Source organism: Giraffa tippelskirchi, chromosome X (genome assembly GCF_054371585.1).
Source record: "Giraffa tippelskirchi isolate mGirTip1 chromosome X, T2T-mGirTip1v1.2.pri, whole genome shotgun sequence".
NCBI lineage: Eukaryota > Metazoa > Chordata > Mammalia > Artiodactyla > Giraffidae > Giraffa > Giraffa tippelskirchi.
The window spans coordinates 23,114,588-23,137,197 of record NC_137289.1 but is presented as its reverse complement, the minus strand read 5'-3'; the positions used below and the strand labels follow the sequence as shown (position 1 = coordinate 23,137,197).

The window sequence follows — 22,610 nt, the reverse complement described above, 5'->3', positions numbered from 1 at the left end:
AGGAAATGGCAACCCACTCCAGTATTCTTGCCTGGAGAATCCCATGGACAAAGGAGCCTGGAGGGCTACAATCCATGGGGTTGCAAAGAGTCAGACACAACGGAGCGACTCACACACACACACACGCACGCGCGCGCGCGTACATACTAAGTCATATTATTTTATCCTCATATTGGTGGTGGGTGGGTGTGCTGCGAGGCAAGAGCCATTCAATGTGATGGGCAAGGGGGGTGAATGATCAAAACTCTTATGTTCAAAATGACATAATTGAAAGCTTCATTCTAAAATGATAAATTTGTTGTACCTGCAGTGCCATCGTTTGAGGAATATTGGCTGGTCAGGTTACTTCTGCGTTGATAGAGGGTGATAAACTGCCAAGACAAAGGTGAAATACTAGCTTAAGCCTCTGCCCTTTGATGGACAGTGAACACTAGAAACCCTGAAGGGAGCACAACCATTGTGGCATCGTACATAGTAATCTCAGGGCCCCGCAGTCTCAAAGAATTATCTTCTGGGACTTCGGTTATTCCTAGGCATGACTTCTCATAATTCTTGCTAATTAGGACACCCAGGATTGGCGCCAGACTCAGACAAGGGCTGCCCCTGCTCACGTGTCCCAGGTCACAAAACAATGTCAGCCATGCTGCCCTTCCCCTCCTGGAGCTTGGAACAAATAAAATATTTTCCATCCTTCTCTGAGGAAAGATAATGATAGTGGAGGTCTTAAGGGAAGAAGGAGGAAAGGGGAGGTCCAATTTACTACCCCAATCTTCTTTGAAATAATTCTTAACCATTGTGAGGTCTGGAGCAAGAAAGTGGTAGTGTGAGGTTGCAGCAGCCTGGAGGGGGCAGGGCGGAGATGGTGGCTCAGGTGCTGGCTTTGCTCTGTGGACCTTCCTCACTCCCTGGAATGCAGAAGCAGCAGGGTCCCAGAAGGGCCCGCAATAGGCTGGGGGAGGTGGCTGGGCTGCAGGGTAGGTGTGCCATGGTGAGGGCGGTTAAAAAGGATGGGGCAAATCAATGAAGGCAAGATGAGAGAAGCATGAGAGATGAGAGAAGCTCTCCACACCAACACATATCGGTGTGGAGAGCAGAGTATTATGGTGAAAGTTTTGGATTTGAGGCAGTTTATGGATTAAGATACTGCAGGATAGGATACATAAAGGGATAAACTGGGACAGGAACAATCTAAGGGACTGGTTCTCAACGTTGGCTGCACAACACAACCATCTGGAGAAATATTACAAATAGGCATGCTTGGACCCCACCCCAAATGAACAGGAATCCCTGAGGCTGGGGCAAGCATTGTTCTCTTTTCTAAGTTGCCTAGGTGACTCTAGCATGAAGTCAGGTTGAGAATTCCTTATCTAAAGGAAGGAGGGGAAGGGGCAGATGCTACCAAATGGCCGGACATAAGTCCGTTAACTCAGTGGTTCTCAACACTGCCTGTTCATCAAAATCACCCAGGGCCCAGGCTGCAACCCAGACCAACTGAATCTGAATCTCTGGGGATGGGACACTGGGTGTCAGTTGTTAAAAGTTAATTCCAGGGTGCAGCCAGGGTTGAGAACCTCTGCTCTGTGTAACAGTTCCCACGTAGGGCTGTCCATCAACTTCATGGGGGGAGGAGTTGAGGCACTCCTGACTTAGTTGAAATTTGACTCTGATGGTGCTAAGGCTGTTCTTCTGACAAACATTTATTGAGCATCTACTTTATCTCAGTCCTATGTTAGGAGCTGGGGATAAAGTTATGAGTGAAAGAGACAAGCCTTTGCTGTCGTGAAGCCTATACTCAAGTGAATCCTCTGCCAGAGGATGAGGCCAGGAATATTTGTCACCTTTGTTTACTGCTGAAATCTCTAGCCCCTGGCACATAGTAGGCACTTGATAAATGTTGAATAAATGACTAAATGGTGACCTAAGTGCTGTGAAGAAAATAACGCAGGATAAGGGGGATGGTTTGTGTTTATGTGTGTGTACATGCATGCTGGGGGATGGTTAAAGTGAACCAAGAGTAAAGCAAAAGTGATAACAAAACAGAGAGGAGGATCTAGGAGGATCTGTAGCTTCAGTCTCCTCAGAGACTTCCTAAGAGGGCTTTAGGTGGAGGGAATTTCCTGGGATCACACTAAGGAGTGGGCCAGATTTTTGGAAAGCTGCCTAGGAAGGGTACCCTGCAAAGCAGTTGGAACCAGCACTCATTTCCCTCAGCCAGCGCCCCTTCCTCTTTGAAGCATCTGTTCCCTCGCTGCCCCCACCAGGCCCTCCAGTTCCAGGGACTCACTCCTTGTGTGCCATTGTCCTCAGGTGCTAAGGGGCTTACTCTACGCACTTACTCGGGGACAATGACTTCAACCAGGGGTTGGCCCCAGCTGGGAGTGCTTCCTGAGGCCCCTCAAGGCACACCACACCCTTACTTTAAGGCACTCCCTCATTTCTGTCAGGGTTCCACTGGCTCACAATGAGGGGAGCCAGTGAAAAATATTTACCTTAAGACTGCTCAAATTCTCCAGACGTGGACATTCAAGACTTTCTGTGATCAAAACACAATATTGGAAAACAATTATTTCTGAGACATGTACACATTTTGGCACAAAAATAACCTCAATAATTTCATCAGGGAATCACAGAAACTAGGCAAGCAGAAGAAACCGAAAGAGGTGAGATCCTCAAATTCTGGGCACAGGTCTTGGGGAAGATGCCTCTACCGTGACAAGCTCATCCCATCTAGGGTCCCTTGCACTTACTGAACTCTGTGTGGGACCCTCTGCTTCCAGATTTTGTGGTCACTTCCTTCCCATTATTAAGATCTGATGTTTCTAGACTTCTTGGACCAAACTAATCTAGCCAGTCATTCTATATCACTTGGGCTATTCTTTATTTTTTTTTCATATTCATTCATGAATTTCACAAATATGTACTGAGTATCTACTCTGTGCTTCTTTTGTAGACACGTGGGGATACAGTGAACAGAGAAAAATCCCTGCCCTCATGGAACTAACATTCTAGGGAAGGGAGGGAGTCAATAAACAAATTTTTTTAAAAAACTTTCAGATGGTACAAATGCTAGGGATAAAATTAAAGCAGGGAGTGCTTGGGTGGCATTGGGGTTTCAGTTTTAAAGAAAAGAGTTCAGGGAATTTTTGACTTCGAATATGATATTTCAGCAAAGATCTGAAGAAGATAAATGTTCATGTGGCTGGAGTGGAGTGCTTAACAGGGATCATAAAGAGAGGTGGTCAGACAGGTCACCAGGAAGGGAGAGTGGAATCCAGACCATGTGCGGCCTTGTAAGCCATTGTAAAGACCCTGGCTTTTATCCTAGGTGAGATGGGAAGTACTTATTCCTATCTAGGATTATTGTGTTTATGTGCTGTACTCAGTCGCTCAGTCCTGTCCGACTCTTCACAACCCCAGAGGAAGCCCTATTGTGTTTATATCCCCTTCCCAATTAGAAGGAGGTGAAGACTTTGTCTCTCATTCACAGCTGTATCTCCACAACTTAGAACAGTGTCCAGCCCGAAGAAAGTGCTCAGTGACTCTTTGTTGAATGTGAATGAATGCATGAACTGGACAGGTGCAATATTAAATATTACCACAGGATATAGGAACTAAGCATGACTCACTACAGTGAAGTTGAAGAAAACAATGACATTGAATTCAGATTTAGGGGACTTGGGATCTATATTCTGACTGACAGTATGAGCTTGGACAAGTCACTTCCCTACCCTGAACCTCAGTCTCTTCAGCTGTAAAAATAAGGTTTTACTAGCTACTTTCTGGCTCTGACAGCCTATGATTCCATAATACAGGAAACACACCAGTGATGTATCATCCTCTGACGATGATCTGTTTATGGAATTCTGGCAAACTTACCTCTATTCTATGATTCATCTTTTAATGAATGTTATTTCCACTCTCAAATGGAGAGGATATATTTCTTGAGTAACTTCTTGAGTAGGTGCAGGCTTGAAACAACCAAGGCCAACTCCAGGTCTGTAGTTGGAGTTTTCAGGCCATCTTTACAGTAAACATGATACCCCTACCTCAGTGCTGTCACACTGTTAGAACCACATTGATCCTGTGAGCTTTAAAGGAATAGAGGACCAAACTCAACTCAGAAATATTTTAATGAGTCAGTTTTAACAGAGACAGAATTAAAGTGGGGTCCACTCTAGCCAGGATTTAATGTAAGCAAATAAATGTAGGTTTAATTTTTAGCTTTAAAAGCTTTTAAATATATTTTACTAGGGCTAACCTAGTTATACAAAGCAAGCATACATTCTTAAAGAGATGATTAAATCCTAGTAGCATGGGCTGTAGTCCACATATAGATGTGATAAACCTTTATTTCCTGTATATTTCCCTGAATACAGGATCATAGTAACTGTAAACTTATAGTCACGTCACAAACTTAGTGTTTCAGAAAAAACAAGCTAGTTCATCATACTAACTGGTTAACTGACTCAGTATTCCCCCAATTTAGATCAGCCTACTGGAAAACTCAGTATTCATCAATGCAATGAACAAACTCTCTTTAAATACAATCTAATTTAAAGTAAGAAAAAAAATCAATCCAACCTTCTGTAATCTTGGCACTTGGATCTGTGGGACGCTCGTCATCAAAACTAAAGAAAAGATACAAGACATTTTATTTTCTTTGTATTCTATATGAAGGAATGAATAATGATGATAATGATTAATGAATAATAATGACTGTTAAAGAACCATCTGTCCAAGTCTTTATTTACATAGACGCAAACCTGGAATGGTTTATCTCAAATAAAATAAAAATGACAGCTGCAATGACTTTGGTTTTATATGTTCCCACTTGTCTTTTGCAGTGATACCAATAGTTGAGATTTGCCTGCAATACTAATTATGTATGTTAAGACAAGCGTGAGTGGAGATAAGGCCAGTGGTGGGCCAGGAGTGGATGTCCTAAAATCACACCTAAAAAGAAACCTTAATTTCATGGTGCCAGGTGGAAAAGAATATAGTTGGAACAGGGTGGATTTTCCTCCTTATGCCCTATTTCTCCCATGATACAAAGTGCTACTGTTCAGAACTTATGGTTACCAGCAGGGAGGGTGGGGTGAAGGGATGGTTAGGGAGTTTGGGATGGACATGTACACAATGCTGTATTTAAAACAGATAACCAACAAGGATGTACTGTATAGCACAGGGAATTGTGCTCAATGTAATGTGGCAGCCTGGATGGGAAGGGAGTTTGGGGGAGAATGGATACATGTATATGTATGGCTGAGTCCCTTTGCTGTCCACCTGAAACTATCACAGCATTGTTCATTGGCGATACCCCAATATATAATAAAAAGTTTTAAAAAATTAAAAAACAAAAACAGAGTGCTACTGTTGCCAGTTTGTGAATATTCTTAAAACACAAGGGCAATTTTAGACATGTTTTGGCTATTCTAGAAAAACTATTAAGACTTCAGTGTACTTTGTTCCTCCCTGTCCCTATAGATACCACATGGTCCAGCCTTTCTCTTATAGTATTTTCCAACCTGGATGGTCTTATCTAAATCTTATCCATCATTTAAAGCCCAACTCCAACCCTACTGCTTTTGAGAATTCTTCCCTGAGTGCTCTAATTTACATTGCCCCTCTATGTCCTTGGGATTCTTCTGACAGTGCCACCCTGCTGAGCATTTATGTACATACATGAACTAAGTGGGAACTCCTTTAGGTGAGCCATTAGTGTGGGGACTATTGACTCAGAGCCTGTCTCCCAAGTTCAAGAACCTAACATATTAAAGACTCAAAGTAACTATACTATAGATCATTATACTAGAAAATAGATCCCAGGAGAAGAAAGTAGGGACCAGAAAAATAGGAATAGGAGAGAAGATGTGAAGGGAGGGCCCAGGAGGTAAACACAGAGGGGAGTTACAGGAAGGAGTGAGGGGAGACTGAAGGGCTAAACTGGCTTCCTCACAGGTTTACTTGAGGGGCCCATTCTTCCCATCAACATAATCTTCATTTCAGATTTCTATTTCCTTAGCCAGCTAGTATTACTTTAACTGACTGTACCTAGAAAGTGAAGGCAGATCTTCTTCACTATATGAAGATGCACTCATCATTCTATGGATGAAGTGATGTGTTGGTTCAGTGCTAGGTCTCATTTCTGTTTCCTGGGAAAATACAAGTAAGACACAAAAGAGAGTTTATAATAAATCAAATAAAATATACCACAACATTCCCTTAGTTATCTATATAGCCAGCTTTTCCGACCAGGCACACTTTGTTTGGTCATGAAATTTCACATGGCTTTCCAGTAAGTAAACAGATCCCAATACATAGAGTTTGTGTAAGAAGAAGCTCTATACAGTCAGCAAAAACAAGACGGGGAGTGGACTGTGGCTCAGATCATGAACTCCTTATTGCCAAATTCAGACTTAAATTGAAGAAAGTAGGGAAAACCACTAGACCATTCAGGTATGACCTAAATCAAATCCCTTATGATTATACAGTGGAAGTGACAAATAGATTTAAGGGACTAGATCTGATAGACAGAGTGCCTCATGAACTATGGACGGAGGTTCGTGACATTGTACAGGAGACAGGGATCAAGACCATCCCCATGGAAAAGAAATGCAAAAAAGCAAAATGGCTGTCTGAGGAGGCCTTGTGAATAGCTGTGAAAAGAAGAGAAGTGAAAAGCAAAGGAGAAAAGTAAAGATATTCCCATCTGAATGCAGAGTTCCAAAGAATAGCAAGGAGAGATAAGAAAGCTTTCCTCAGTGATCAATGCAAAGAAATAGAGGAAAACAACAGAATGGGAAAGTCTAGAGACCTCTTCAAGAAAATTAGAGATACCAAGGGAACATTTCATGCAAAGATGGGCTCGATAAAGGACATAAATGGTATGGACCTAACAGAAGCAGAAGATATTAAGAAGAGGTGACAAGAATACACAGAAGAACTGTACAAAAAAGATCTTCATGACCCAGATAACTACGATGGTTTGATCACTCACCTAGAGCGAGACATCCTGGAATGTGAAGTCAAGTGGGCCTTAGAAAGCATCACTAAGAACAAAGCTAGTAGAGGTGATGGAATTCCAGTTGAGCTATTTCAAATCCTCAAAGATGATGCTGTGAAAGTGCTGCACTCAATATGCCAGCAAATTTGGAAAACTCAGCAGTGGCCACAGGACTGGAAAAGGTCAGTTTTCATCCCAATCCCAAAGAAAGGCAATGCCAAAGAATGCTCAAACTACCGCACAATTGCACTCATCTCACACGCTAGTAAAGTAATGCTCAAAATTCTCCAAGCCAAGCTTCAGCAATACATGAACTGTGAAATTCCAGATGTTCAAGCTGGTTTTAGAAAAGGCAGAGGAACCAGGGATGAAATTGCCAACATCTGCTGGATCATTGAAAAAGCAAGAGAGTTCCAGAAAAACATCTGTTTCTGCTTTGTTGACTATGCCAAAGCCTTTGACTGTGTGGATCACAATAAACTGTGGAAAATTCTGAAAGAGATGGGCATACCAGACCACCTGACCTGCCTCTTGAGAAACCTGTATGCAGGTCAGGAAGCAACAGTTAGAACTGGACATGGAACAACAGAATGGTTCCAAATAGGAAAAGGAGTACGTCAAAGCTGTATATTGTCACCCTGCTTATTTAACTTATATGCAGAGTACATCATGAGAAATGCTGGGCTGGATGAAGCACAAGCTGGAATCAAGATTGCTGGGAGAAATATCAATAACCTCAGATATGCAGATGACACCACCCTTATGGCAGAAAGTGAAGAAGAACTAAAGAGCCTCTTGATGAAAGTGAAAGTGGAGAGTGGAAAAGTTGACTTAAAGCTCAACATTCAGAAAACTAAGATCATGGCATCTGGTCCCATCACTTCATGGGAAATAGATGAGGAAACAGTGGAACAGTGTCAGACTTTATTTTTGGGGCTCCAAAATCACTGCAGATGGTGCTTGCAGCCATGAAATTAAAAGACGCTTACTCCTTGGAAGTAACGTTATGGCCAACCTAGATAGCATATTGAAAAGCAGAGACATTACTTTGCCAACAAAGGTCCGTCTAGTCAAGGCTATGGTTTTTCCAGTAGTCATGTATGGATATGAGAGTTGGATGGTGAAGAAAGCTGAGCACTGAAGAATTGATGCTTTTGAACTGTGGTGTTGGAGAAGACTCTTCAGAGTCCCTTGGACTGCAAGAAGATCCAACCAGTCTATCCTAAGGGAGATCAGTCCTGGGTGTTCTTTGGAAGGACTGATGTTGAAGCTGAAACTGCAATACTTTGGCCACCTCATGGGAAGAGTTGACTCATTGGAAAAGACCCTAATGCTGGGAAGGATTGAGGGCAGGAGGAGAAGGGGACGACAGAGGATGAGATGGCTGGATGGCATCACCGACTCGATGGGCATGGGTTTGGGTAGACTCCGGGAGTTGGTGATGGACAGGGAGGCCTGACATGCTGCGATTCATGGGGCCGCAAAGAGTTGGACACGACTGAGCGACTGAACTGAACTGAACTGACCTGATGAGCTCCTGAACTGGACAGTTATATCCCTGTGTTTTGTTTTCTCTGGTTCATTGCTACTTCTGAGTTAATTGGAAAGAAGTGAAAGTGAAAGTTGCTCAGTCATGTATGACTCTTTGAGACTCCATAGACTGTAGTCCATGGAATTCTCCAGGCCAGAATACTGGAGTGGGTAGCCTTTCCCTTCTCCAGAGGATCTTCCCAACCCAGGGATTGAGCCCAGGTTTCCTGCAAATGGATAATCCATGGGATTGTTTTACTAGGAAATTCTAAATCATGTGTAATCCCCATACATATGAGTAACGTACAATTTTGGGGGTAGGGCTAACCCAAGAGGTCAGTGAGGCCCAGATCATCACTAGAAGGGTACAGAACCAGGGAAAAGAGCTGAAGTTTATGGGCTGTTTACAGGGGGAATCTTCAACATATTCAACTAAGTTGCTATGTTTCAACAAGCTGGATAAGTTAAGTTTTAAGAAAATAGTTAAATAACTTTCCCCAAAGTCACATAGCTACTAAGTGACAAAGCCAGAATTCAAACCCAGATAGGCTGAATTTACATGAATGTTTTTACTCCCCTTCAAGTCCATCTTCTGGTCCTGCCCACTGGAATGGAGTTGGTACACACAAAACTTCCAATGAATATTTACAGGTCAGTGTACAAAAAAAACTCCACAACCTATCATTTTAAATAATTAGCTTGTATTTCACCTAACCAGTTTCCATTTTCTGTTTTTCTTGTCCTTCTAAATAGCCTAGGACTCTTTCCATGATCTGTTTTTCTTCAATTGAGGCTCCTAGCTTTATCTGTTAATCATTTCCTTTTTGTTGTAAATATCATCAGAGCTGGGAGAGACTACCTGGGATCCAGTTGATGCCCTTGTCTTCCTACCCAATGTGTATTACTTGGACTAAGTTTGTGAAACTCTCTACCCTTTCTATAGAAACCTGGTCACTGATAGCTATATTTTTCACTTACGCTCAGTTGTGTCTTTTTCTCCCAAGACGAGTTTGTGACAGTCAAGCATTTTGAGGTAGTTACATCAATGTTAGAAACAGTTCTTTTGAGTGTCTGTTCAGATTCCGTCTGTTTTTCTGGTGACACTTCAGTAATTATAGTTACACTGGATTTGGGCTGACATTTTCCTACTGTGAAGAATTTTTTCAGACTGCATTTGCTAATCGGTGGCTTAGGGTGAGCCACTGTGCTGGTAGTGGGCTTCAAGTCTTCTTTTACTTGATCTTCAAGTGGGTTTTCTGGAAATTCTTTTATAACCTCTTGTAAAACAACTTCATCAGAAGCTAAGCTTTCTTCTTCCTTTTCTAAATTTTCTTGACTAATATCATGAGTTATTAACCGAATGATAAGATCTTTTTTGCTTTGGACATCTTTTAGAAGCTCCACTTTGGTGATGTCGGGTTTTATTAAACTCTGAAATGAATTCCTACTAGAAGTCTGGGATTAAAGAGACAATGAATGTTAAAAAACAATCAATTCATCATTTTTGCTGTGGTTCTATTGTATTGAATAGTAAGGCAACTTTCACATGGTTTCTATTTCAATTTAGTAAAATTATTTATCTTTAAGTGCCTTTTACTTATATATTAGTCATATGTTTAAAAGAAAAAATAAATGAAAATCACAAGCAATATTTGCTCTTTTCTATAATTCTTTTTTGCATTCAAGATTAACAGTCCAGTTCAAAGAAGAGACCCTAACTAAGGTTCCTCCTTTTGCTTCAAATTTTACATTTTACCCATCAAGAAATGCAAAATGCATACTTTAAGTACACTGTTTCATCATTTGCTTTGAAAGTCTTATAGCAGATTTAGACATGATAATATGTTTTTCTGAATTTCTTACCAGGGAACTAATACACCAATCTAAATAAAGAAATTTTCATGAAAAAGACAAAGTATTGGCTGACCTGGATTTTTAAAACTGATGAATAATGGCAAAATTGTGAAGGACTTTGAATGTTCACTCCTCATCCTTCCAATATCCTAATCCTTTGAACATATTTTCCAAAGGAAGCGTCAAAGAGTAAATTTTCATTCTCCTCACTTCCCTAGTCAAATGTTACTTTCCATTTTGCAATGTTAAAGACAGGTTAAGGAAGAGACCATTACAATTAAACAAATAACTTTTCCCATTTCTGTAGCCTTTTGATGATGCCACAGAACTTTCAAGTTAATTTGAGTTATCAATCTTAGATCTCTCTGTAACACTGCAAACCAGATTTTCAGATAAATGCTGCCCTAAAGGAATATCCTTTGTGCAAAACAAAATTAAAGAATTTCTATAAGAAATGGAAACAATCAATTTTGTTTATCTGTGCTGGTGGAGGGAAAGGGGTCAAAAAAAATAAATAAAAAGATCATTGTATATGGCTTTGGAATGTGACATGGTATGAGCCTTTAATAGGCATGTGTCTGGTGTATTAGGAAGTTCTGGTACCTCAAAATAGCAAATGAGGCCTGGCTTGTGGATTTCTGACAGAGTTGTCTGGGTTCTCTAAACCTATCTGTTCTTTCTATAATCCTCATCCTCATCATGACACTGCTATTTAGATAAGCTGGAAGGAATCAATACAAGTGAAGCATGCTATCTATGTCTACTTTCCTTAAGGCAACTTTCACTTCCCTTAAAGTTAGCAGGGGTAGTTGTTTTGGATTAGCTATTCTCTTTCAAGTTCCACTGGGCTATAAAGAGATACTTAAAGTACTGATAAAGGATGTAAGAGAAGAAAGCAGGTAACCAAGAAGAAAAACTGATGGGTATGTCTGCAGATGGCTAAGAAGTAATGACATGAGAGTCATGTTCTACAGTTTAGACAGATTTTGTGCCCAAGGAATTATTTACATATAAATGAAGACTACTAAGTAAATACTAATATAATTTTGAGAGCCCAGAGAGAAAAGGACATTTGAGAGCTAGACAGGACCTTTATCTAGTCCAAGAAACTAAAGACCAAGGAGATTTCCATCAGTGTATGACAGTTTCTGTATTTGAGACAAAAAAAAAGTACCCATAAATGTATTCACTAGCTCTGAGACTTAGTTCAGTGAGTTGGAGAATGGTGTTAAGGAAAACATGCTCCTGGGCCTAGGCTCCAGGCAGGCTAGTTCCATAGAACTTTGCTCTGTTTGTGAGCCACAGATGTGTGAGTGCACAGTGCAAGAGGCTCATTTACACCCAGGTGCTTTGGTATTCAATGAGAAAATGGGGTTGATCAGTGGAACTCTATCTCCTGGCAACACTGCCCCTAAGATCAGTAAACAGAACTAACTACTTTTTCAAATAGTTGCATTGTACTAAGGACAGCATTTAGGCAATTCAGATCCCCATTACTGAAGTACATTTGGAGCCCAAATATGGGACTGCAGAGAAACTAGTTCATAAAAATAGCAGCACGAAGACAACTGGACCCAGAACAAGGCTAGAATGGGAAAGAAACTTAGTTCGTGCTGAGGATGTATATGGAGAACTGGGAAACAAAGGGAACAAAAGTGAAATAAGAAGAACTCTAAAGAGCTTTTGGTCTAATGTTTGTTGATAAATGTTACTAAGTGAAAACAATACTTCTGAGGAGCTTTAAGATTGAGGATTTCAATCCAGTAGAGACTAGTTTAGCTGATATTCTAACTGGCCCTTTTGGACTCATATAGTACTATGACAGTGTATATCCATGAAAAAGAACTGTGGTAACTGTCAGGATTGTATTTCCTCTGAATTGCCAAATTAAAACTACAATTCCAATCAGCTCTGTTTGCTATTAAGGGTGTTTCTCTGCACTCTCATTCTTCAAGAAATGGCAGTTCAGTTTGACTGGCTACTGGAAACTAGCCTGCCACCGTTACATGAGCCACATTGCTGATGGGGTTAGTCCCAGGAAAGCAGAGGATTGTACTGGAGGAATCAGAGTCCCTAATTCTACTGGGCTGGGCAAGAGAAATTGACCATACTTTACAAGTGCATTCCCACAGACCTCCCTGAAAAAGGAAATCACAGAAGAACAGACAGGTCTTACTAATTGCTCATTTCTTTTCACCACTGCCTTTTGCACGTACCTCTAAAGGCTTTACATTCAGTCGTCCCATCTGATCCAAAGAAATGCGTTTTTCTTTCTTTCTCTTTCCCGCAGCAAGTATCTCAGTTGAGTAACTCTTCCCACTTACTGATGCTCTTCTCAATGCTTCAATGCTGTGTCCAGTTCTAGCTAAACACTCCGTCTGCAGCTTCTCAAGAGATTGTGTTTTTATAGAAATGACCCCTAAGTGCTCTGCAACAATGTCTGGATCAATATTAATTGGTTGTTTGCCGAGGTGAGGAGTTATCCTAACTGAAAGCTCCTCTTGCCTTAAACCTTGATCTAACCCTTTTTGCTCTAGTCCAGGTTCTATTTTGATAGCATGCTCATGCACCTTTTCAACAATTCGATCAATGTCCAAATCACCAAAGAGATTAGCACATGGATCTTCTGAGCTAATCATTTCTAATGGACAACTGGAAATTTTCCTGATAATTAAAGAAGCCACTTCTTTAGGAAAGATGTGGTTTGTATCTTTCATATCACGATAAAGTTCTTCATGTGTTCCAGATTGTTGCAGTACATGATTATAAACAGAATCAACCATCTGAGAGATAATTTCTATGCTTTCTGGATTTAAAAAGGATTCTTCATTATTGGCAGCTACAATACTAATGTTTTTTCTGGAAATTTCAGCTATCACGGATTTTGTCAATTGAGATGCAATTTTATTTAACTCAGGCTTTGATAAGTTTTCAGCATCTTTGCTTGAGGCACTTGGCAACTTGACTAGTTTAGCCAAGAACAAGGCAAGCGTTTCCTCTAAAAACCTGGCATCTAATACAGCCTCTTTTTTGGTGGGAGACTTTTTCCTTGACTTCAGATCATCAATAATCTTAGCCACCTTTTCCATAATTTTGACAGCTTCTAGGACTAACTCTGAACTTGATGTTTCTTCCTGTACTTGAGGATGAAATTCTGAATTGGAAATTTCCTTCACCATTAAAAATCCTATTATATCAGAAAGGACATTGCTCTTACCCATTAAATCTTTGTACACTGAAATATGGGAGCCACAGTGCTTTAAAACAGTGCTATAAACAGAAGTAACTACTTTTTCAATAGTTGCACTGTCCATTAAAGATACAGTGGATGACTCTTTGACCTGTGGCACTACTGTAATATGACTTTTAGAGATATATTGTTGGAATGAACTCAAGATTTTTGAGCTTATTTTTTGCATTTCAGCATTCAGAGAATTGTTTTGTTCCGTATCTGCTTTTGGAAACATAGATAGAAGCTTTGACAAAAACTTTACAGCAATTTCTTCTATTATGTTAAAAGGCAGTTTGTAAGCCCGGGATGGTTGAGGCTGGGGAACTTCACTGGTTTGGATAACACCCCTATGGATATTTTCAATAGTACTATCAATTTCTGTACACTGAAGTGGTGTTAGTTCTCCAGAAAAATAGTTTTGTAACTGATTTCTAGTCACTTCCTGTACAACTAAATTAACTATGGCTTTTGAAAGGATTTTGCAACCATTGCTAATACACTTTCGTATGCTCTCTTGAGATCCAAATTGAGGCAAGAGATTATTATAAATAGTTTGAGCCACTAACTGAATAATTTCATCATCATTAGGATGTAAGGATTTTACATACTGTATAATCATATCTTTATCTTTGGAGATCTCTGTTTTAACTGTACTTGCTAGCTTCATTTGAAGGAAATCTAACTCTGTGTACAAATTATCCTCAGACATTTCTGTTTTAGCGTTGGCTACTGTTGAGAAAATTTTTGATAGAAGAGAAGAAATTATCCTTTCTAAAAATTCGTAAGGCAGCATTATGGTATATGGCGAAGATGTTTGACATTCTTTGCAGGCTGTCTGGGCCAATTTATGGACCTTTTTCATAACCTTCTTAGATTCTAGAGGCAAACATTCTGAATCTGGAACCTCATCATAAAGTAGCAAGTTTAGCTGATACTGAAGAATTTCTTCTATTACTGCATTAGCTAGTCTTTTTGCTAATTTTTCAACATTAAAACTTATGTCCTCGCAGATGGAGTCTTGAGATCTATACTCCTGTAAGATATTGCATATAGAGGAGTGAACAATCTTATTGACCAACATTTTATCAATTGATGGTATTTTAGCCATAAAAAGTGTCTGATCTGAAGAAGGTATTTTAGTTGCAGGTGCCATGTTATGTATGGGTGGTATATTATCCATAATTATCTTTTTCTTGGAAGGCCTTTTAACCACAGACAGTTCTTTTTGCCTGAGAGGTACTTTATGAACTGATGAAACGTTATCCTCAGATGGAAGGAACTTACTTCCTTGATCTGGGTTTAATACTTTAATTTGAGCATCCGAAAACTCCTTTAACAGGGAGTCAATCAGTTTCATAGCCATGCCATAGAGCTCAGCTGGATTTACATCATTGGCTACATTTTGACATGCATCATATGTATCCAGTGCAGAAGAAAAAATCAATTTGTTAACTATTTCAGAGATAACATCTTCTAAAAAGTTAGCAGGAAAAATCCTGGGTTTATTTTCTAGTAGGTTCTGAGGATTGTCCCATTTATGAGGTTGCCTTTGGATCTTACTCTCTTCCTCTTTTGCAGGAGCATTTCGTTCAGCTGAATTCACTGAGGCAGGCTGGGCAAAATCCTTGCCACGAGCTTGAGTTACATATGCTTTTTCACCTAGGAGACATGGGTAATTTAAAGGATCCGCTGGTCCTTGGAGAGAAGATGTTTCTAAAACATTTCTGTAAATGCTTACAGGGACATTTTGGGCATGTTTAGAATGTAAGATCTGTTTGTCATTTGTAGCTGGGTAAGCTGGAGAATCCCTCTTTTCTTGGATCTCTGTATTTCTCACCTTGGATGTCAGAGATGGTAATTCAAGAGGTCTATCCCCCTTTCCTAATGAACTTCCTTTTTTCTTGTCACTCTTCTTTTTACCACATATTTCACAACCCGGTTCCAGGACTACTTTGTTTTTTGTATCAACCATAGCTGGTGAAAGATGTTGGTATAACTCATCACTTCGCCCTTTCTCATCTTTTCTAGCCATGCGATCTTTCTTCTTGATTTCATTCTTTGTAAATGCTGTACCCAAATCCGGCCCCGGAGTATCTTTACTTTTCACACTGGTGGTCATTGAAGTAAGTTTTGATATGTTCTCATCTTTTTCAATTGAAGTTTCCTTTTTCTTTTCATACCCTTTCTTTTTCTTTGCCATACCTCCAACTGACTCTAATGCTGTGGTAGTTACTTTGCTCTTCATAATAGTACTTATATTAGTACATATTGGCTGCTGGATGCTGCCTGTTTTCATTGATGTCTTCTTTTTGAAGTTCTCTTTTCCATTAACTGCTCTGCCATCTATTTCCAAAGTGTCCGTTTTGTTTTTCAGGTCTGAGGTTAGGGGAATAAGTGTAGATAATCGTTCTAGTGGAGAAACTGGGTTCTCCTTCAAGCTTCTGTTTATCTTTGTAAAGGTGTTATATGGTAGGTGTTGAATTCTTTGCATGATGCTATCCACATCTAGAAATGAAAACAAGGTGGAAGACCAGTCTCCTGAAAAAAGTGGCTGAATCTTGAAAGCAGAGATTGCCTTCTTGGTTAAAGCAGCAACCATCTCTATAACAATGTTACTTCTATCATGTTTCTGAACATTTTTAGATCCATATATTTCTGTCACCTCATTATACACAGAATCACATACTTTATCAACTGTTTCTTTATCTACTGGTGGACATGAAAACATTTTTTCAGCATTTGTTAGAACTTTAATTTCGCTTTTACTAAATTCCCCTATCAGAGTATTTGCAAATTTAATAGCCAGGCCCATGATACTTCTTTCTGATATCTCTTTGTCCTTAGGATTTTCAGCAATTCTTGGTAGAGTATAAAATTTGCGAACAAGGTCAACGACGACATCTTCCAAAAATGTAGCAGAGTATACAGAAGTTTGGGGGAAGGACTGTATTTTTTCTTTAATGGGGTTCAAGAGTTCAATGACATCATCATTTCTGCGTAAGTCACTGGGAAATGATTTGTCATCACATAGAAATGGTTGCAGATGGTGGTCCACAATTTCCTTCATAATGAAACCAGCTATTCTCCCAAGGAATGAGCCTCCTCTTTTGTATGTATCTTTCTGCACTTCATCTTCAAACTTAATTTTTTTAATAACATTGTTACATATGGAGTCAACGAAGTCATCAATTGCCCCTAATTGCAAATTTTCCACATGTTCCTCTGCCTTGGCAAATCTAATCTCATGTTCAGAAATTTCTGTTATAATATCATCAGTTAGTTTTGAGGCTGCATTCACAAACTCATAATCTGGTGGCACCTCTTCTTCCTTTGGTTCTAATTCAGTCTCAGGTGAAGGAAACATATGTGCCAGAAGCTTGTAAACCATATTTTCTAAAAGGGAACGAGGCAATACAGTAATGCATGATGGCAAGTCATGGCTATCATTGTTGATGGTGTTGAGTACATTTCTGATGATATTTTCCTCTTGGAGGGAGGAATAGGAAGAAGTTGCTAATTTTCCTAAAACTAACGATTCTACCTGATAATCATAAATTTCTTCTAACAGAAGATGATATATTTTTTCCCCAAAACCAACAGCATCATTTTGTATAGCTATATAAATATGAACCAGAGATTGATAATCATCTAATATTTTTTCATAAATAATATTAACAGTTTTTTTAACCATTTCTTTGTATCCTTCTGAAAAATAGAGATTTTCATGCAAGTGATCTGCAACTAAAATTTGTGAAGTGGTGAATTCCAGCACAATTGATTTTACTAATCTTGTAACAATATCTGTAACATTGGCTTTTGCTTTATATGGATTTTCAGTAGCCAAGACATATGAGAATATACAAAGAATTTTGCATAAAAGCTCAGAAATTACTTCCTCCAAAAAGACAGCTGAATTCACAATGAAAGATAATTCTCTTTGTTTAGGATCTATTGCTCTCTGCTGATAAATTTGCTCCATTGTACAAGGAAGAGTTTTATCTCCAGGTAAAAATGACTCAAGATGATGGTTAAATATTTCCCTTATTATATAACTTGCTATTTTTGTTACAAGTATATTACTTGCGCCTTTTTTATCTTTCGAAAGAGATTGGTATAGCTTTGAATGAGAAATATCAGTATATATGGCATCAACCATAGCCTGTATACTGTTTCCTGAAATTACATTTTGTTTTTCACTTCCATCTTTAATGATGCATATTGCATGTTTAGAAATTATTGACATGATTTCATCAATCAGTCTTACAACTGTGTTGTTGAAGTCTGACTGCGAAAAGTATGGGTCTTCTGCACTGCAGTTCAACAGACTTATCTGAGATAAAACCTGAGTGACTATTTTTTCCAAATGTGTATGTGACAATATGGTGGTATATGTTGTACAAGTCTGTCTTCGGAGTCTTGATGTATTGACTGCATAATGAACTCTCTTTATCAAAACATCAGCATTGAGTTTTGAATATGATTTGAAAGGCAACTTTGCTATGAAATATGGAGGAATTTGGAAATCAAAAACTTCAGCCAGGATAATTTTAGTAAGCCTCTCAGCCAGTATCTTGGTGTCACTGAAAAAGTCCTTATTAGGTTCCAGTTCATATTCTTGTAAAACTTTGCTATATGCTGTATTGATAATTTTTATCACTAAGTCTCTATCTACTGATGGCAAACACAATTGTTCCTCAGCATTTTCTAGGGTACTAACTTGAACTTTTGAGAATTCTTCTGTTATCAAATATATGAGTTTTTCAGCTGTTTCCAACAGTTCTTTTCCTGAATCTCTTAGTGATTTTGTTTGTACAATACCTAATGCTCTGTGGAATATTTTGCTTAAAACTCCAGAGATCACATCTTCCAAAAAGGCTGAGGAGTAAACACCTGCAAAAAAAGAATGTCTTCTTCTTGTACTATCAAAGTATCTATATGATGAAGTAAATGACAACTTTCCATACAAAAATGGATGAAGATGTTGTTGGCAAATATTTTTAATGATAAAACCTGCTATTCTATCAATAAAAACATTGTCACTGCTTGTGATATCGTGCTCAACTGCTTCTTGAGACCCAGAGTTTTGCCCAATATTTCTGAGATGCTGAGCATCATCCTCTGAATAAACAGGTTCAGTTTCATCTTCATCTTTTGAAAATCGAATCTCATGTTGAGAAATTTTCATCGTAATATCACTGATTAACTTTGAAGAGATTTCACTGTGATTAATTTCTGATCTATCTTTTGGAGTTTTGCTGTATGGAACCATGTTAGATGCAGAAGGAAAGATTCTAGATAATAGTGCTCTGATCATTTCTTCTAAAAATGTGTATGGCAACAAAGTGTTATGTGGAGATAAATGCTGGCTTGGCTGGGTAGGTTTAGTGATGCCTCTAAAGACGTTCTGAATTATGTTCTCTGCTGTCAAAATAGTGTAGGAAGAAGCTGACAAGTCTCCAGAAAACAGTGGATGAAAAAGATAATCAGATATAGCTGCTACAATTAAATTGGTGATATTTTCTGCAAAAATATCACTGTCTTTGAGTTCTTTACTATCAACAGCCAGCCCATGCTGTTTCAAAACATTCTTATAAACTGAATTGACAAGTTCATCCACGGTGTCTGTATCTACTGTAGGGAATGGCTGCTCTTGGTCATCACGAAGAATGCAGATTTTAGCCTTGTTAAAATGGTTGTTTATTGAGTTTACTATTTTTTGGGTCATTTTATCCAAATCACACTCCATGTTATGTTTTGGAATGAAGACCTTTGATAATAGTCTGGCAACAATTTCTTCTACAAATGCATTAGGATAAAAGCTTATACCTAGTGGTGATGGCTTCTGGGGTCTGTGTGACCTTGTGACTTCACCGAGAACTTCTTTAACCATATTTGATATTTCATCCAATGGAGACGATGAATGAGGTAAGCCCTCTTCACACAAAAAGGGTTGAAGGTGATTTTCAATAATTTCTTGAATAATAAGACTGGCCATTCGGTCAACCATAATTGGGCTTTGGCTTTCTATACTTTTCTGTATTGACCCAAGTGAGTCAGACATCTGCAAAATATTATTATAAACAGACTCCACCATATTTTGAAGGTTTTCTGTATATACACATTGAAAATCATATTTAGTGAGCCAAATCTTATGCTTTGAAATGGCTAACAAAACTTTATTTATTATACAGGTGGATAGCTCATTAAAATCTGAAGTCTCTAAGTATTTACTTCCTAAGCATGAAGCCTCACTGGGTGGAGGAATGAGCTGAGATAATAGTCTTCTGATGACATCTGCTAAAAATGAGTAAGAGACCATGGTGATATAGCCTGTTGAATGTTGACTTTGGTAATTACATTCACTTAGGTTGTTTTGAAGCTTCTGTAGTATATTTTCAGCTTTGAGAGGGGAATATGAATTAGGCATGAGCTTTCTTATAAAGCACAATGGGAGCTGGTAGTCTATACTCTCTTTCAATATGCCACTAGTTATCTGTTCTGCTATTGACGTAGCAGCATAGGCCAGATGATCACCACAGGCAACTTGCAATGTATAGTCCCATGATACATCATTACAAACAGAGTCAACAATCTTACTAACAGTTTCTTTATAGAATGGTGGAAAACACATCTTTTCTTCAACGTCCTGTAAAACAGTGACTTGAGCGGTATTAAACTCATTCACCACGCAGTTGATATTTAATATATTCATCTCATTAAGCTGGGCTTCAGTGATATTCACATTTCTGCCCTGCACTGATGTGGTGAGATTAAGAAAAATGTCCACAATTATTTCCTCCAGAAATGTGGCAGAGTACACGCCTGTGTTCATGCCTCCTGGATATTGTATGTTAAGAAAGGCTGTTGCCTTTTTATCTGGTCTTCGAAGAGGAGGTAGAGAAGGGAATTTTCCTGAAAACTGCTTACTGAATGGGGTTTGCATCTTGGAATGAATCACCCTAAGATTATTTGATGGTCCTGTCAGAGGTTTGCTATCATAACTCATGAATCGCACAGAGTTTTTACCCTGTCTTAATTCTTTTAATTCTGGCCTTTTTGCTTTGGGGAAACTGGGAGGTCTCTCGCTTGTCCTGTATGTTAAATGCTTGTCTGTAACTGGTGGACTTCTAGGAGGTTGCTGTATACCACATGACAATTTTTCCATTAAGGACTTTACCAAGCTATGGGAAATAATACTAAGCATAGACTCTTGATCTATTTCTTCCAGATTTTCAAAAAGGTCTGACATGTTATATTCCTCAAATGGTAAGCCATAGTCCATTGTTAAACTGGAATAATCATCTACACTTTGAAGTGTGTTGAACAGTTGACGTTCTGTTGATATTTTGTCAGAAAGAGGACTATTTGTAAGAAAGTTGTTGGTTGTGCATTCTTCCAAGAGCACTCTAGTAAGTTTCTCACACACAACATTCAGAAGAAAAGCTGATTTAGGGGAGAGCCCTAGGTTATTTCTAGGAATTCTATGACTTTGTGGGTTCTTTGAAGATAGGAACATTTTTCTTGCTGTTTTACCAGGATCTGTATCCCAATTTGGGCATTCATCTGGCAAAAACAAATTGAAAACAATATTGAAAATTTTGTTGACTACTTCTTTGGATTCAGGAGATCTTAGGCTGCCAACCAGAGTGTTTAACTTGCATGCTAGAGAATTTAGTTTACTTTTCTGTATTAGTTGATTAAGTTGGTGAGTAGGAGCTGATTTCCAACCTTTGGCATGTATCTGTCTTTTCATAGTTTCTGCTTTGTTGCAAATGAGCAAACTATGGCTATTAGGTGTGGAGGGTGATTTGTTTTTTCTTTTGCTGTCAAGGTGATGATTTATTCCTATTTCGTTGGACAGAACATGGATCATTCCTATTAAGAGATCCTGAAAGAGATCGCTGAAGTCAGCCACAACTGCTTTTGGGCAATAAATATATTTTGCTTTCACAGAAACCACTTTTGTAACATCTTCCTTTAAAATGTCACTATTTAAAAGGATTTGAATAATGACCTCAGAAATGCTTAAAGCAAGTCCTCTGATAGAAATTGACCGATGCTCAAACACTTGGGAATGAACTAAAATAACCTCGCTGCAAGTTGTATCTTCATTTCCTAGTGATTTCTGTTTTGTTTCACCATCTTTGGTGCAATCAGAAATGCTTGAAATTATATAGGAAATAACCAGTTCAGTGAGATGTTCACAAAATTGATTAAGTGAAGAATCAGTGTTGATGCTTCTTAGATAAGGCTGTTTTGATTCATATTTTTTGCTTAGTAGTGTGGAACTAATAGATACTTTTTCACCAACAGGACCTTGAAACAAAACATTGGTATTTTTTAACATGCATTAAGGAACAATGTTGACCATTCAAAATACTGGCAATATTTTATATATGAATTTCACTTTGGGTATACCTTACTCAAGAAATAGAAAAACTAGTCAAGAAAGGAACTGAGTTTTCTTCAAATGTCTATTTCCCACCTGTGAAATCTTTACTTCTGCTGGGAAGCCCATTTAAAATTCAAATCTCTAATTGCTGGTTTCTTCCTTGGCTAGCTATGTTGCTTTAAGAAGCTGGAAATTCTGGGGCAGAAAAATGATTTCTAGCTTTTACTGTTACAAGCCCTAGAGTGATTCCAGTGATATTTAGAGATCTCATATAATTCTTAAAAACATTCTTGGCTATTTAGCCAACTATCCCATTTGGGACTAAAGAGTATATAATAAATTGAACAGGATGAAACTGTTGATGTTTGAATGTGTTGACATAGAAAAACAGCTATTTTGTATGGTTTCAACCCAATATATGCATAGGAACATTCATAGAAAGGGAGTGCTGATATTATACTTGTAAGCATGGGCTTAGAGAATTATACCTAAAAAGACTTTAGGTAAGAGCACTGGAACATGAACAGAACCAGAAGTTTAGTGCCACTGTCCTTATAAACTATCATCAATAACTTCAAAGACTTTAACTGTATACCTCA

General features: G+C 38.6%; 1 protein-coding gene across 1 annotated transcript in view; it reads right to left on the bottom strand.

The window, feature by feature from the left end:
- The window catches only part of LOC145536780 (fibrous sheath-interacting protein 2-like), a 79,566-nt gene that overhangs the window by 2,215 nt on the left and 54,741 nt on the right, over positions 1-22,610 (bottom strand). Inside the window, exons 17-22 of the mRNA XM_081566592.1 lie at positions 12,604-21,935; positions 9,512-9,988; positions 6,052-6,152; positions 4,582-4,628; positions 2,490-2,533; positions 305-371 (exon numbers count right to left, since the gene is read on the bottom strand). Coding sequence (XP_081422718.1) covers positions 305-371; positions 2,490-2,533; positions 4,582-4,628; positions 6,052-6,152; positions 9,512-9,988; positions 12,604-21,935 — 10,068 coding nt within the window. The remainder of the gene's footprint in view (positions 1-304; positions 372-2,489; positions 2,534-4,581; positions 4,629-6,051; positions 6,153-9,511; positions 9,989-12,603; positions 21,936-22,610) is intronic.